Source organism: Arvicola amphibius, chromosome 18, assembly GCF_903992535.2.
Source record: "Arvicola amphibius chromosome 18, mArvAmp1.2, whole genome shotgun sequence".
Taxonomy (NCBI): Eukaryota; Metazoa; Chordata; class Mammalia; order Rodentia; family Cricetidae; genus Arvicola; species Arvicola amphibius.
In genome coordinates, this window is record NC_052064.1 from 32,030,764 (window position 1) to 32,045,962 (window position 15,199).

The 15,199-nt window shown below is 46.1% G+C and overlaps 1 protein-coding gene across 4 annotated transcripts in view; it reads left to right on the forward strand.

Moving 5' to 3' along the window:
* Casp8 (caspase 8) overlaps nt 1–14,942 on the forward strand; it is a 31,347-nt gene extending 16,405 nt beyond the window's left edge. For all 4 annotated transcript variants that reach the window (XM_042054272.1, XM_038315301.1, XM_038315300.1 and 1 more), the window contains 8 exons: nt 372–704; nt 4,919–5,024; nt 6,260–6,398; nt 6,484–6,537; nt 7,275–7,336; nt 9,160–9,301; nt 12,749–13,247; nt 14,763–14,942. In XM_042054272.1, coding sequence (XP_041910206.1) covers nt 400–704; nt 4,919–5,024; nt 6,260–6,398; nt 6,484–6,537; nt 7,275–7,336; nt 9,160–9,301; nt 12,749–13,247; nt 14,763–14,898 — 1,443 coding nt within the window. In that variant the 5' untranslated portion in view covers nt 372–399 and the 3' untranslated portion in view covers nt 14,899–14,942. The remainder of the gene's footprint in view (nt 1–371; nt 705–4,918; nt 5,025–6,259; nt 6,399–6,483; nt 6,538–7,274; nt 7,337–9,159; nt 9,302–12,748; nt 13,248–14,762) is intronic.
* Nucleotides 14,943–15,199: the final 257 nt, after the last annotated feature.

Consider the following 15,199-nt stretch of genomic DNA (forward strand, 5'->3'; position numbering starts at 1 on the left):
TCAAGACTCTGGGGTTGCTCGGCTGAAGTCGTCTGTGTCTGCCCAGTTTGCCTCTATATCTTGCATCTACCTTTCCTTCAAGAACTGCTTTTTCAGCCTCCTCCCCAAAGGTCTCTTGCCTGCAGGAATCCCTGTTCCCAAGACTGTTACGGCACCAAGTCGAGACGGTCTGACCAGCGACTCTCTGTATCTCCACCTCCCTATGCAAAAGCTCCCGGGAAGTAGGAACCTCTTTGTTTCCCATTACCCTCCAGGTCTTCCCTCTAAAGTGCCCGCAACAGAGTAGATACAATCTGTATTTGCCAAGAAAGCAGCTGGTAGCGGGCACTCGAGTTCCTCACTTGATCACGGTATATCATGTGTTGGCCCAGGTCACCACCCTTCTACCTCGCGAAAGGAATGGATTTCAGCAGCTGCCTTTACAATATTGCCGAACAGCTGGGCAGTAGTGAAGTGGCCGCCCTCAAGTTTCTGTGTTTGGACTACATACCACCGAAGAAACAGGAGCCCATCAACGATGCCCTGATGCTCTTCCAGGCGCTGCAGGAGAAGGAAATGTTGGAGGAAGGCAATCTGTTCTTCCTGAAGGAGCTGCTTTTCCTCATCTGTCGGCTGGACCTGCTGACCCACGACCTAAACAGCAGTAAGGAGGAGATGAAGAAAGAGCTTTATGATCTAGACAGAGCTCAGGTTTCTGCCTACAGGTGAGTAGAAATGCTCTCTCTCTCTCTCTCTCTCTCTCTCTCTCTCTCTCTCTCTCTCTCTCTCTCTCTCTCTCGCTCTTGCTCTCTCGCTCTCTCGCTCTCCCCCCCCCTTTTCTTTCTTTGGCATCTAAGCACACTTTAAAGACTACTGTTACCTGTTCACAGATTTTTCTTGGCCTGGACCTGGCAAACGTGTGTGTGGTGTGTGTGTGTGTGTGTGTGTGTGTGTGTGTGTGTGCTGTTTCTCTGACCATGTGAGACAAACCTTAACCTGCTAGGCTACCTGTAATGAGGCTCTGCTTAGCACATGGTGCTGGCAGCTGACTCTGCCCCATTTGGGTCAAAGAGAGTCAAGTCGCATGCCTGTGGGCCCCCACCTGGAGCCGGCTTTGGTAAGTTTCTGTGCCTGTGCTGTGGCTGTTTTTATCTAGTGTCCCAGCCTATCAAGTAGGGTGCTGTTCAGGTGCTCAGCAGCATTGCAGGATTTCTTAAAGGAACTGTGCCTCTGTACCCCTCAAGCCTCAGCTATGTACGAAAGACTGCCATTATGGGCAAAGCTGTGTTTGGCTCCATGTTCAGAACATTTTCCCAGCTTTCTCAGGCCCTATGTGTTTTTACGCGCTGTGTGTGGAGCACCAAATGTAGTTGGTCTTTTTCATCAGGGCATTTATTTATTTATTTATTTATTTATTTATTGGACCATTAGCCCCCAAATAATGACACAGAGACTTAGTATTAATTACGAAAGCTTGACTTTTAGCTTAGACTTGTTCCCAGTTAGCTCTTAAATAGCTTAAATTAACCTGCTTTTATTAATCTACATATTGTCACGTGGCTTTTACCTCCTCTCTGTTCTGTATGCCCAACTTCCTCCGCGTCTGGCTAGCATCTCCTGCAAGCCTAGATTCATCCCGAGTTCCTCTCTCCCCAGAAGGCCCACCTCTTCTCCCCTGCCTAGGTATTGAACTTTTAGCTCCTTATCAAACGAATCAGTTGGCTGTTAGGCAGGTGAGGCCAAACATAGACAAATCCTCCTGCGGTGTAGACAAATACCCAAGACAAAAAAATGGCTGTGGTAACATGGTAACAAGCAGGCAGGGTGACCGGAGCAGGAAGCTGAAAACTCACATCTCCCATCCGCAGGAAACAGGAAGTGAAAAATGCAAGCGGGGCAAGGCTAGTCTACATTCTAAAAGTTCCACAACCTGTCCAGACAGCCTGGGGACTGAGGGTTCCAGTACAGAAGCCTCAGAAGGATAGTTTTCATTCAAACTGCCCCGAGTCACCGGTACCCACAATTCAATCTGTTACAGTGGCCTGTGTGGTGCCTCACCATAGGATGCTCTAGGTGTTCTCTTTTCATATTTTAACTTCTGCCTCCACAGGGTCTGACAAACTAATAACACTAATGAAGCCCATGGGTCTCACTAATGAGGAAGATAAGAGACTGTTGTGTGACGAAGCTTTTCCTGGGGAGATACAGCACACACGTCCGCTCACCCTAGATAGGAACATACCAAAATACGGGTACCGCCAAAGTCCAACTTGGTGAACCAACGAGTTTTATTGGAGTTCCTTATAGGAATGTGGGTGACGGGCTACTTACAGGAGCAGAAATGAGGCAAAGACAGCTGCATCACCAAAGCCCACCCCAGCATGGGTGACAACCCACAGAGCTGGGAACCTGGAGCTTATGGAACAGCCAGCCTGCAGGCAGCTCAGCAGGCTGGACACTGTCCTATCCAGGTGCCTCAGCTGGTCTAATTCTTCCAGGCGGTTGAGCTGGTTTCTGTTTATTCCAGGCAGCTGCTCTGGTCTCCAAGCCTTTCCAGCTAAGCTTCCTTCAGTTTGAGAGGTCTTTGAGCTTTTATTGCTTTCTCTGGCATGGCGGGTCTAAGTGAATCTGATCAGTTTCAGGGACTTCCTGGAGCTATTTTGGATTGTTTACTTTCTTGCTAGAGGAGTTTCCCAGCAGGATAGAATGTTTCAATCTAAGAGGAAACTGTTACACAATAAGGACCCCCCCCCCTTTTTTTTTTTTTTTTTACTAAAGTTAAAAGAGCCACAGTAGCTTTGGGCTGGGCCAATTATGGCCAAGCTGAGAATGCTTTAGAGAAGTGTTTCTGGGACAGACATTTCTTGAGATGATGGTAACACGAGGTAGCTTCCGTTTCCAGACTATTTCTTTTTCCAGAATTTCCTAATTCAACTTGGAAACCATCATATTTGTCTATTAAAGATATTTTTCTTTACACAATACTGTTGAAAGTTTTGCTGCCTTATTTTTTCCAAAAGTTTAAAGATTTTCTTATTTTTATTTTTAATTACATGTAATGTTTGGGTATGTATATGTGAGTAGAGGTGCCTTCGGTGGCCAGAAACCTTGTCCCTCTGCTGCAACTGGAGTTACTGCTGGTTGTGAGTTGCCTGATTTGGATGCCCAGAATTGGACTCCGGTTCTCTGCTAGAGTTTCATGTGCTCTTCACTGCTAAGCTACTTCTTCATCCCTAATTTTGCTGACTCCTAAAACATTCTTTTGTTTATTCATCTGGCATTTTCCAGGATCTTAAATATGCCCAGAAATAAAAATGCTTCTTTCGTGATTTGACAGAAATAACCCCCAAAGGGAGTGACACTATTAGGAAGTGTGGCTTTGTTTGGAGTAGGTGTTGCCTGGTCAAAGTATGTTACTATGGGGGTGGGCTTTGAGGTCCTCTATGCTCAAGCCACACCCAGTGACACAGTTCACTTCCTGTTGCCTGTGGACCAAGATGTAGAACTCTCAGCTCCTTCTCCAGCACTATGTCTCACCATGATGATAATGGACTAAACCCTTGGAACTGTAAGCCACCCAAATTAAATGTTTTCCTTTGTAAGAGTTGCCATGGTCATGGTGTCTCTTCACAGCAATAGAAACCTTAACTAAGACGGCTTCTGTCACTTACTGAACTCTTGGTGTGCTTTCTCGTGCTGCCTAACAGTTTGGGCAATAAGGGACTGTATATGTGATGCTGGTCCTGGGAGGTTGTGCTACCTCACTAGTAATGTCATAGTCCTCCCGTTTAAGAGCACATTGTGCTGTTCACAAAATGAAGAAATCACTTGGTGAGGATCTCAGAATTCATGCTTATCTTTAGGTGACTGTAGTTCATGGAAACTTACGTAATTTACACCTGTCTGTGAGGTAGGTATACATTTATCTTTTACCTACAGATGAGCTAAAAAAAATGTGCAACATGTCTGAAATTACAGAGTTCAAATATGGTGGGACCCAGAGTTATATCAAGGCTAGCCTGAGGCGTCTGTACTCAGACACTGCACCTCCCAAATCTCAGGTTAATGGAAATGAAAAAGGCATGGGCCAGGCTGTCAGAGAACTTGGTAGTTTATCAATAGAGTTGATATATGATTAATAAAAACTCAGAGAGGGGGCTGGAGAGATGGCTCAGAGGTTAAGAGCATTGCCTACTCTTCCAAAGGTCCTGAGTTCAATTCCCAGCAATCACATGATGGCTCAAAACCATCTGTAATGAGGTCTGGTGCCCTCTTCTGGCCTATAGGCATATACACAGACAGAATATTGTATACATAATAAATAAATAAATTTAAAAAAAGGAAAAAAAAACTCAGATAAATTGGGGTTCAACCTGAAGGTCAGAAAAGCAAAGCAGCCAGCCACTGGCTCTTACCTCCACCTCAGTTCGAAAATGGGGCTCCTGCCTCCAGGGTGGGGAGAACGCAGGGCAGTTGGTTGTGTTGAGAGCTTCAGGGCCTTTGGTATTGGTAAGAGCGGAGGGGTGTGTGTGTGTGTGTGTGTGTGTGTGTGTGTGTGTGTGTGTTCAGAGTCTCATATTTTGCAACCAAATGTTCAGCCTTCTTCCCGAAGGAAATCGCTGGGACAATGACCAGCTCTTAGAAGGGAATCCGTTCTGATATGCATTGTGGGGAATAGAATTCCCCTAGGTCATCCCACCTGGATCTTGATTTTTTTTTATCATGACATAAAGCAACATGATTCTTTTAGCTGAAGTTAGTTGGAAGACAAAGGTGGTGAGACTCTGCTCAGAGTGGGTCGGTTGGTTTGACTTGGTAGACTCCCACCACTATCCAGCTTCCACCTGGGGCTCACCAGTTGGGAAGAGTCGGCCACTTTAAGGAGGCCCTGGGAGCGACCTGGGATGTGTTTCTCAAGTGTCTCCATTTCCCACCGCAGGGTAATGCTCTTTAAGCTCTCAGAACACGTGAGCGATTTGGAGTTGAAAGAGTTTAAGTTTTTCTTGGAAAAGAAGATCCCCAAATGTAAGCTGCACGATAACTCGGTAAGACCTGGGATGTGCCCGAGATGGGTCACCAGCGGGGGTTCTGAAACCAGAGGACACTGTTTTGCCAACAGCAGACCGCATTCAAGGTTGTTTCTCTTTGTTGTTCATCTGTTTGTTTGAAGCGTGGTATCATGTAGCCCAGGCTGAACTTAAACTTGCTCTGTAGTTGAGGATGACCTTACATTTTTGATCTTCCTGCCTTCGCCTCTTGCGTGCTGGGATCACTGGCATGTGCCACCACTCCCAATGTGTGTGCTCCCAGGATGAGATTCAGCGCCTTTGCATGACAGGCAAGCCCTCTTCCAGCTGAGCTATGCCCAGCCCCTGTATTCTCACTGCTTACTCAGGGAAAATAAAGTAGTTAGGCAGGGGAAGTAGTTATGGCTTTGGGGCCTCTACACTGTAAAGTGCTTAGCCACGGGGACAGAGCCAGGGAAGGTAAATTGTGCAGTGCTGTGGGACCTAGCAGGACCTGGGAGGAAAGGTAGCCTGGGGTTGAAGCTTCCTCACTTCTGCTGCCCTTAAAATACCACTTTTGCTTATTTTTGTTCCCCCCCACGTGTGGTATCTATTTTTATGAGCAGGATGTATGATGTATGTGTCTGTGTCTCCATGTTGTATATATTGTGTGTGCTTCTTATGTGTCTGTGTGGCCTATGTACCTGTGTGTACCTCTGGGTGGTCTTCCTGTTAGTCTGAGTCTATATATGTGTAGTAGCTACGTGTGTGGGTTTCTCTGTGTGTGTGTGTCTTTGCGCGCTGTGTGGTGTATGGTCTAATTTTGATGGACGCTTTGTCCAAATGTATCTCTGTGCATTTGTGTGTCTCTGTGTGTGTGGTGCATGTGTCTCTGTGTATGTGTGCATTAATTAAGGTTTAGGGGTGGATAAGATAGCAGTATAATACACTCTCCATGGCTGTCCCTTCCATACTCCTCCTGCTGGTCCATAGACGAAGGCACCCACATAAAGTTTGAGAACAAGGCCTGGGGACATCTGACATGGCTTCTCTATCTTTCTGCTTTTTTATCCTTTTAGGCTAGAAAACACAGAGTGGCCTTTCTGATTCCTGTCAACTCTGAGAGATCAGCTTGTGCTCAGAGATGGGAGGGGGGATCCACTTGGGAAATAAGGCTGGGCCCTTGCTTTGGAAGGAGTGGAATTAAAGGAAACGAAACCTAACCCCCAGGCCTGGGCACTCAGTCCCTTTGTCCCCTGCTTTCTCCTCCCCAGAGCCTGCTGGATGTTTTTGTGGAAATGGAGAAGAGGCTCATCCTGGGGGAGGACAACTTTGAGACCCTGAAGTCAATCTTTGAATATGTCAACAAGAGTCTGCTGCGGTATATTGAAGACTTTGAAGAATCAAACAGAGGTAGACAGCCGATGGCTGCGAGGTGACAAAGCCCCCAGAGTCGCAGCTCTTTTTTCTGATCAAATTCTTTTTTTTTTTAATTCAGAGAGAAGAATGAGCCTGGAAGGCGGAGCAGAGGCGTCAGGCTCATTTTCGGACGGTAATGCTTACATATTCATTTCTTAAAGATTTATTTATTATGCATACAGTATTCTGCCTACATATGTCCCTATTGGCCAGTAGAGGGCACCAGATCTCATTATGGACAGTTGTGAGCCACCATGTGGGCGCTGGGAACTTCTGGCCCTCAGCAAAGGGTGATAAGCTCTCAGCAGCTGAGCCATCTCTCCCACCCGGAGGATTGCCCTCCCTTAGAAGGTCAAGTCACAGAGCCAGTCAGTCCTTCCCTCTGTCCAGGCCTACCTGAGCCAGGTCTTCAGTGTGTTAGAATCACCTCCTGCATAGATGCAGCAGTTTGCACTTGGGTTTCCAGGTCATGCTAAGTGCCCTTCCTGCAAGATCTACATGTCTGAAATATGTTCAAGGCAGTCTCAATGTTTATATTGCAAAGGACCAACCTCAGTGGGGGCAGTGAAATGCTTTAGGTAAAAGTGCATTCAGGGCAGGTGATATGAGTTTTATCTCTGGAACCCACGTAAAGGGAAGGGAGGAGCCAACCCTGTAAAATCCTCTTTGGTCCCCACACACATGCCACTGCATGAGTGCTCCCTCTGTCAGGCATATGTGCAAGAATGCTTCACACACACACACACGCGCACACACGCACGTGACATGTTTTTAAGGTTCTTAGGTTGTCCTAGGCATTCCATATTTCTTTACCAAACAACCCTTGCCCCCAAGCCTCTCACTCTGCACGTTTCTCTTGGTTGCATGCAGGGCAGAGCTGCATCAGAATGCAGGAAATGTATAACTCCCTAAGAGAAGACATCGACTCCCAGGTACACACACCTTCCCTCCCTCTTTCCACTGAAGTTTCTGTTTCTGGGGGTTTGTTGGCTTCTTTTAAGCTCCCAGATGAGCCGATAAGGGGTGGAGCCTTTTGGAAGTCTTGAAAACTCTGGGGAAGAAAAACCTACAAAAGAACCAGCTGAGGATGTGGCCTCTCCAGTTTTCTTTGTGTTAAATTGATTAACACTATTATCCCTGTTTGGTTTGTTGGTTTGTATTCTGAGACAGGGTCTCCGATGGCTCAGATTGGTCTTGAACTCATTACGTAGTTGAGGATGACCTTGAACTCTTGACCACCCCCTCTACTTCCCAGGTGCTGGGATTATAGGTGTGAGCCGCCACATCAGGCTCTCGTTTTAGTCTAAGACCAAAAGCAAAGGTCTAAGAATTGCTGGAAGGTAGAGGATTGTGAGATCTCCCTCTTCTAGCAACTGTACCAGCTAAAATGCATGCACGCGGGGAAGATGCGGGAGGGCTTCAGAGAAAATGGGCGCACGGGGGAGGGGTGGGGCTTCATGGAAAATGGGTGGGGGAAGGGGTGTGGCTTCGGGGGGAGTTGCTCTGGCAGGCTTTCTTTTAGTCTGCCCTTGCAGAGGGGTCTCTCCTTTCTGTTAGGCGACAAACAGGATCTCAGCAAGGCTTACTTTTCGTTTCAGTGAAGCCTGTAGAAAGATTTCCTTTATAGACATCGCTTCTATTTAGTCTTCAATAGTTCCTTGAATATAGTTAAGTTCATTAGCCTCCCCATGGCAGGACGCACGGGAGACCCCGGACACTGTGAGAAAGAATATGTACTAGGGTGGGCTCCTGAGAAGATTCTCGGGCCCTGTTCTCGGGTCAGGAAATCAAATATTAGTCAACACCGTGTGTTACTTTAAGGCAGACACTCTTCAGCGTCGACCTCAACAGTCAGCTAAAGATAGTATGTTGATATCTTAGTAACCGCTTATATTACAATATCTGAATAAATCTACTTACTATAAGTAGGACATACTTAGGATAATAACAAATACTGAATATTGTTTGTGCTTAATAAAATACTTTATGTCATAGAAAACATTAAAGGTGAAGGATTTGTACAATATGAAGAGGAACTCAAGTGTGTTATAAAACGTTAAATTACTAGGAGATTTGGTAAGTTGCCCGGAGCCCTAAGGTTTTAAGCCATAGAAACTGGCTTTTGTCTCCCTAAGGTCCTTTTCTGTACTTAAGGAGACAGACAGGCTTCCAACTAAGCGCTGAGACTCTCAGGCTGAAACAGCCCTACGAGAATAGCAAGAATGCAGGCCCCCTCTGGTTTTTCCTGTCAGGGTTCCATGAGCAACTTCACCAGCTCCTTGCTCTCCGTCTGCCACCGCCGTGTTCCTTTGCACTGGCTTAAGGCGTCTGGCTTAACCACGGGGACGCACTGCACTTTATTACGTGTGAGGGCAAAGCCCTCAGCTGTTAGCCAGGAAAGGCAGGTGAGCTGAGTAGATTTACACGGCCAAACTCTAGTCCCGGACGGCACCGATGTTATCTGGCCTGAAGCGCTTTTGAATCGCGAAGGAAGCGGACGCAAGCGCTATGGTAATAAGCTATGAGGACAGCCGTGATGGAGGTGACAGGCAGGGTACCGAGCAGGCTCAGACCCCCTTGCTGTGCAAGCAGAGGAGCAGAAAGTAGTTTTTCAGGGAAATGGTCCCAGATCTGGCTGGAGCCACGGAAGGAGGCGGAGCCAGGCAGCCGTCATGCCTCTTCCTGGGCCTTGGTTCGCGCCCAGCTCATGTCTGAGCTGCGGGGTCAGTTCCCGGACTGGGCTTTTGTTTTCTAGGTATCGGATAGAATATATCAAATGAAGAGCAAACCTCGGGGATACTGTCTGATCATCAACAATAACGACTTCAGCAAGGCGCGGGAGGACGTACCCAGACTCTGCAAGATCAGGGACAGGAAAGGAACAAGACATGATGAAGGTACAGTCGAATCCAAAGGAGAGGCACGGGGTTTTTATTCCTGTGAGATTTCCTCGTGGAGGTAAATAGCGTTTTTACATATCTGTTAGTTCTGCATCATGTTAAAATGGCAGCCCTTACTAAAAGGTTTATAATGAAGAGCGTCGGTGAAATTTAAAAAAATAATTATTTCATTTTTATTTATGAAATTTATTTATCTATGTGAGTGTGCCCTTATGTGCGTGGATGCCCCAGGAGCTCAGAAGAGCACATCAGATCCCCCTAGAGCAGGAGATGGGAATGAACTCTAATGGTCTGTTAGAACAGCAAGTGCTCTTCCCCTGAGCCAGAAATGCTTTGTGGAAGCCTATTTATGTCAATATTGAGAACTGACAAGTTAAATGAAACAATTCCTAATATCAGAATATAAAAATGGGGGCTGGAGAGATGGCTCAGTGGTTGAGAGCACTGGCTACTCTTCCAGAGGACCCAGGTTCAGTTCCCAGCAACCACATGGCAGGCTCACAACTGTCTGTAACTCCAGCTCTAAGTGATCCGATGCCCTCACGAGACATACGTGCAGGCAAAAACACCAGTGCATATGAAATTAAAAAATAAAAAAATATTTTATTTATTATAAAATGGCCATAACTGAAAATATTAACGGAAGTCATGCAAACCAGCTATTTGATCGTGTGAGCCCCGATTATCAGTTAATGACTTATCTCTTAACTGGGTAAAGTTTGGAAAGTTGCTGTCGACTGACCATGGTCGTCACTATCGGTAATGGCCCCTACTTCCAGGTGATTTGCTTGTCCAGGCAAACTCGTTCTAAGACATTTAAAAGCTTCTAAATGTAAGGCCGAAAGTCAGCTTATCGTGGGTGTGGAGAATAAGTTTCAGGTCCTTTTACTTTTCATTATTTACTGTTCCTTTTTTTGTTGAGACCATGTCTGAAAGCAAACACGTCAGCACAGGTCCCTCATCCCGGCACGGGAATTTTAGTTAAAGGCTTGCAGTGCCTCGGGAACTTCTTTGAAGTCATTTTTTTTTCATCCACCGCCCTCATTCCTAAGGAACCCCAGAGTTTCCACAGAGCCAGAGCTCTCACCGTCGTCGCGGTTCTTCAGATCCGCAACCATCGGGGCATTTCGGTTTCGTCCTCTGTTCCTAATGCCAGACCGTCTCCTGACAGATGATGCGTATTTAGCTTTGATGGAGAGAAAGCAAAAAAGGCTCCTCCAGGCCCCAGGAGAATAGGGGCGGACGTAACAACCGATAAAAGGCGCGAAGACACTTTTGGAAATAAAAGAGGAGAGAGAGTGTGTTAAACAGAGCAGAGGGAGATACAGTCTAAGCAACTGTAGAGATCGGCACAACAGAAGTACACTCGTTTCCCTCCATAGAATCTTGGAAGAATTCAGGAATCGCGAGTCCAAGGTTTTGGTGTGGCAATGACCTTCAAATGGAGGACTCATTGAACCCTTACAGAAGATGCAGTGAACCCTGAATCTGCTTCCCAGAGACAGATTGTACTCCGCCCTCAAACAGAGCAGAGAGGACACACTGATAAAGTTTAGCCAGAGAGACTTTAGATTGGGGTACCAGGCAAAGGAAAAAAAGATAAAAGAAAAGTTAAAGAGGGAGAGAGAGAGAGAGAGAGAGAGAGAGAGAGAGAGAGAGAGAGAGAGAGAGAGGGGGAGAGAGAGAGAGGAAAAGGGAAAAGGAAAATTGAAAAGAGAGAGTAGAAAACATTGGATGTACCAGATGCAGGAAGCCAGATTTCTAACCCAAGTGGTCCCCAGCGTACTGTAGATGTGGATTGCCATCTACGGATACTGAGATCTGGTGACCTCCTAATGAAATGAACGGTCCCCCATCCAAGCAACCGGATGCAAAGTCCCCCAGTGAGCAACTACACTCCCAGATCCGAAGCTTTCTGTCAATGTTTTTTGTTGACCAGTTAGTCAATATCAAAGAAAGGCCAACAAGAAAAAAAAATACAGTGATGTAAATGAAACTAACACATTGTAGAGAAAAACCTTTTTTAAAAAGCTGTATTTAATATTCTTACAGAGATTAGTAAAAAAGTGTAGGTTTTTTTTTTTCCTCTTTGCTCTTTTTAGGGGCCCGCCGCCCAGCTCCCAAATAAATACATTCAGACTTATTCATACTTAAAAATGCCCAGCCTTAGCTTGGCTTATTTCTAGCCAGCTTTTCTTAAATTATCCCGTCTACCTTTTGCCTCTGGGTTTTTACCTTCCTATGTCGCTTTCTTTACTTACTCCATGGCTTGCTGGGTAAGTGGGTGGCTGGCCTCTGGAGTCCTCCTCTCCTCCTTTTGTTTCTCCGTGTTTTTTTAATCCCATTTGTTCTCTCTACCTGCCAGCCCCACCTATCTCTCTCCTGCCTAGCTATTGGCCGTTCAGCTCTTTATTAGACCAATCAGGTGTTTTAGGCAGGCAGAGTAACACAGCTTCACAGAGTTAAACAAATGCAACAGAAAAGAATGCAACACATCTTTGCATCATTAAACAAATGTTCCACAGCATAAAAGAAGGTAACACGTCTTTTAACATTCTACAACAAAAAGATTAGTGAAATGGTATGAAAAGAAACATTAAAAATTAAGTGTATAGAAACATTAGGCTGGAGAGACTCAGCAGTTAAGGGCACTGCTCATTCAGAGGACCTGGGTTCAATTCCCCGCACCCATATGACAGCTCACAACCATCTATATATAACATCAGTTCCCGGGGGGAGGTCCAGTTTCTTCTTCTGGCCTCTGCAGGCAACAGGCATGCATGTAGTGCACACACACATAACACACAAAATGATAATTATAAAAAAATTTAAATATATGAATAATAATACAAGTGTGAAAGATCAAGTCTCAGAGAGTTGGACAGAAAAGGATTGACAATGGAAAACAGAACAGGAGAATAAGAAAACAGGGATACTGGTCAAGGATGCTTGTGTGACGACGAGTTTCATATAAAGAAGACAAGGAGTGGAACTATCCAAGAAGAGAGGGCTCAGTCTCTAGCCTGAGAGAGCTTGCTGCATTTTAGAAATTAAGAGGGAAGAAGAGCGAGGGTCAAGAGTAAGTAAGTCAACTATTTAAAGCAGCCAGGGATCAAAATGGCATCGAATCTCATAATAGCGAACATGGAAGCTAAGATGAAAATTCGGAGGGAAGGGGATTTTGGAAAGAACGCCCTCTCTTTAGCCAAACTGTCAGAAAGAGAGAGAGTAGAAATGATCTTCATGATTTAGGAGCTCAACAAACTAGCTTCCTGGCACAGTGCTTTCGCCGTGAACATTAGGTGCCTATGAACTCCAGTTAGCAGGACAGACGACCTCACCCAGGAATCCCAGGCTCTCATTCCTGCCTGTTAGTGTTGTATCCATCTTGGGCTGTGTTCTGCCAACTCTTGTAAATATATTGTTTCCCCTTTTACCTTTTAGACGCGTTGACCGACACCTTTCAAAAGCTTCATTTTGAGGTCGTGTCTCACAAAGACTGCACAGCCAGTAAGATCCGTGAGATCCTAAGAGCCTTCCAAAGCATGGACCACGAGAGCAAAGACTGCTTCATCTGCTGCATCCTCTCCCACGGGGACAAGGGTATCATCTACGGCACCGACGGGAAGGAAGCCTCCATCCGTGAGCTGACATCGTATTTCACTGGTTCCAAGTGTCCTTCTCTGGCTGGAAAACCCAAAGTCTTTTTCATTCAGGCTTGCCAAGGGGATAGCTTCCAGAAAGCTGTACCCGTTGAGACCGACTCAGAGCAGGACAACTACTTAGACATTGACTCATCATCTCAAAAGAACTATATTCCAGATGAGGCTGACTTTCTGCTGGGGATGGCTACTGTGAAAAATTGTGTTTCCTACCGAGATCCCATGCGCGGAACCTGGTACATCCAGTCACTTTGCGAGAGCCTGAGAGAAAGATGTCCTCGGTGAGTCTTGCCTTCTGGGTCCTTCTCAGGGTTATGCTACCTCATGGCGGTAGTCAGAGCTGGTTAGAAGGTGTTTATGGTTGAGACAATATGTAGCAAGAAGTCCCCATGGCGAGTGTTTCATCTCTGAATGTAACTCATATAGTTACATTTTCCAGGCTGGTTGCAAAGTGGGAGAGAGGACACATGTTACTCTCTTTAGTTGATCGATGGGGAAAACTAATGAAAATGAGGAGTTTCCTTTGTTCAGCCACCAGGGCACCACAGAGCGGGAGAGGATGCTAATATCACACTATCCCGCTCTCTGTCTCTGGGCAGCAGCATGACAGAGGCAACCCCAATTCTTTGGGGAGTCTTCCCAGATGGAAATCATCCACTGTAACATATTTCAGCTTTGTCAGAAGTCTTAGTCTAGGGCTGGCGAGATGGCTTAGTGGGTCGATGTACTTGCTGCCAAGTCCGATGATTTGAGTTCAGTCCCCAGGACCTATGTGGTGGAGAGACTAACTCAAGTTGTTATAAACGCCACATGTATGCCATGTTCTCTCTCTCTCTCTCTCTCTCTCTCTCTCTCTCTCTCTCTCTCTCTCTCTCTCTCTCACACACACACACACACACACACAAATAAGTAAATATAATTTTTTAAAAATTGGAAAAGAAACCCTACAAAAGCTTTGTAGTCTTCGCTCTTCCTAGTAAACCGTGGGACGTAGCCAAGAGTGGGAGAACCTTATGTTTCCACTAATTTGATTTGCTTTTAAGCCACAGATGTGGGACACTATCCCTATGGCATCGGTTCATCTTGAGCTAAATTAGGGCACCATCTTTCAGGTTCCCCACACACACCCAGCTAACAGCTGAACAATGAGGAGCCCTTCTACGGGATTCTTTTAGATCCGTGTTTTACGTTTCCAGTGTGTGAAGGGTGAGCATTTCCCATAGCTTGTGGAGAATAGACCATGACGTCAGTGTGGTGGCTTCGTTCTGTAACACAGACAGACCATGAGTCCTGCGGGATCTGTGTCAGCTACACGGAGAAATGCAAAGGTCGCCCAACAGGACTGCTCAGTCAGTTCATGACAAACGGGTGGAGATGACTGCAGGAAGCATTGGACTTTCACTTGCCCGCGCGTTGGTAGAAATCTGTGCACGGTTCTGTAGGAGCAGTGCTGATCTAGGCAGCTGATCTAGGCAGCGATTGAGGCCCTTGTGGGACCCAGGTGACCGTACATGGGACACAGTAAGGAACACACATACTAGGAGGGAAGGAGCTCGGTTCTTTTGGGAATGCTGAGGCTTCCCGTCATCAGCAGAGATCCCACGCAAACCACAGATACCTCAGTGGGCTCTGAGGAAAGTGAGTTGTCAGGACAGCTGGGAAAGGGTCTTGATTCAGAGACTCAACAACTTCAAAATCCGAGAGACAGAACTAGAGCGGTTTCCTTGGGTACAGCTGCTGAGGCGGTGGGCACTGTGGTGCCCCGGATTAACACCTTCTGTTGCTTTGTGTTTCAGAGGTGATGATATTCTCAGCATCCTGACTGGCGTAAACTACGATGTGAGCAATAAAGACGACAGGAGGAACATGGGGAAGCAGATGCCCCAGCCCATCTTCACGCTACGGAAGAAGCTGTTCTTCCCTCTCAACTGATGTGTGCTCCACGTGGATGGCACTCGGCTAGCCCATGCACTTTTTGTTTGGGGGGTGGGTGGGTGGGTTTTAATTTATTTTTTATGATTTCTTTTATTTTGAGCTATTAAATCATTCACCCTGGCCCTTTCCTCCCTTCGCCCCGTCCCACATAATCCTGCCTCTCTTTCAAATTCATGACTTCTCTTTTCATGAGTTGTTGCTACATATATATAAAAAGATATATCTATATCTATATATATATATATAAATCTTTTTCAAAAACACAACCGGCTCGGCGTGCATTTTGTTACTTGTATGT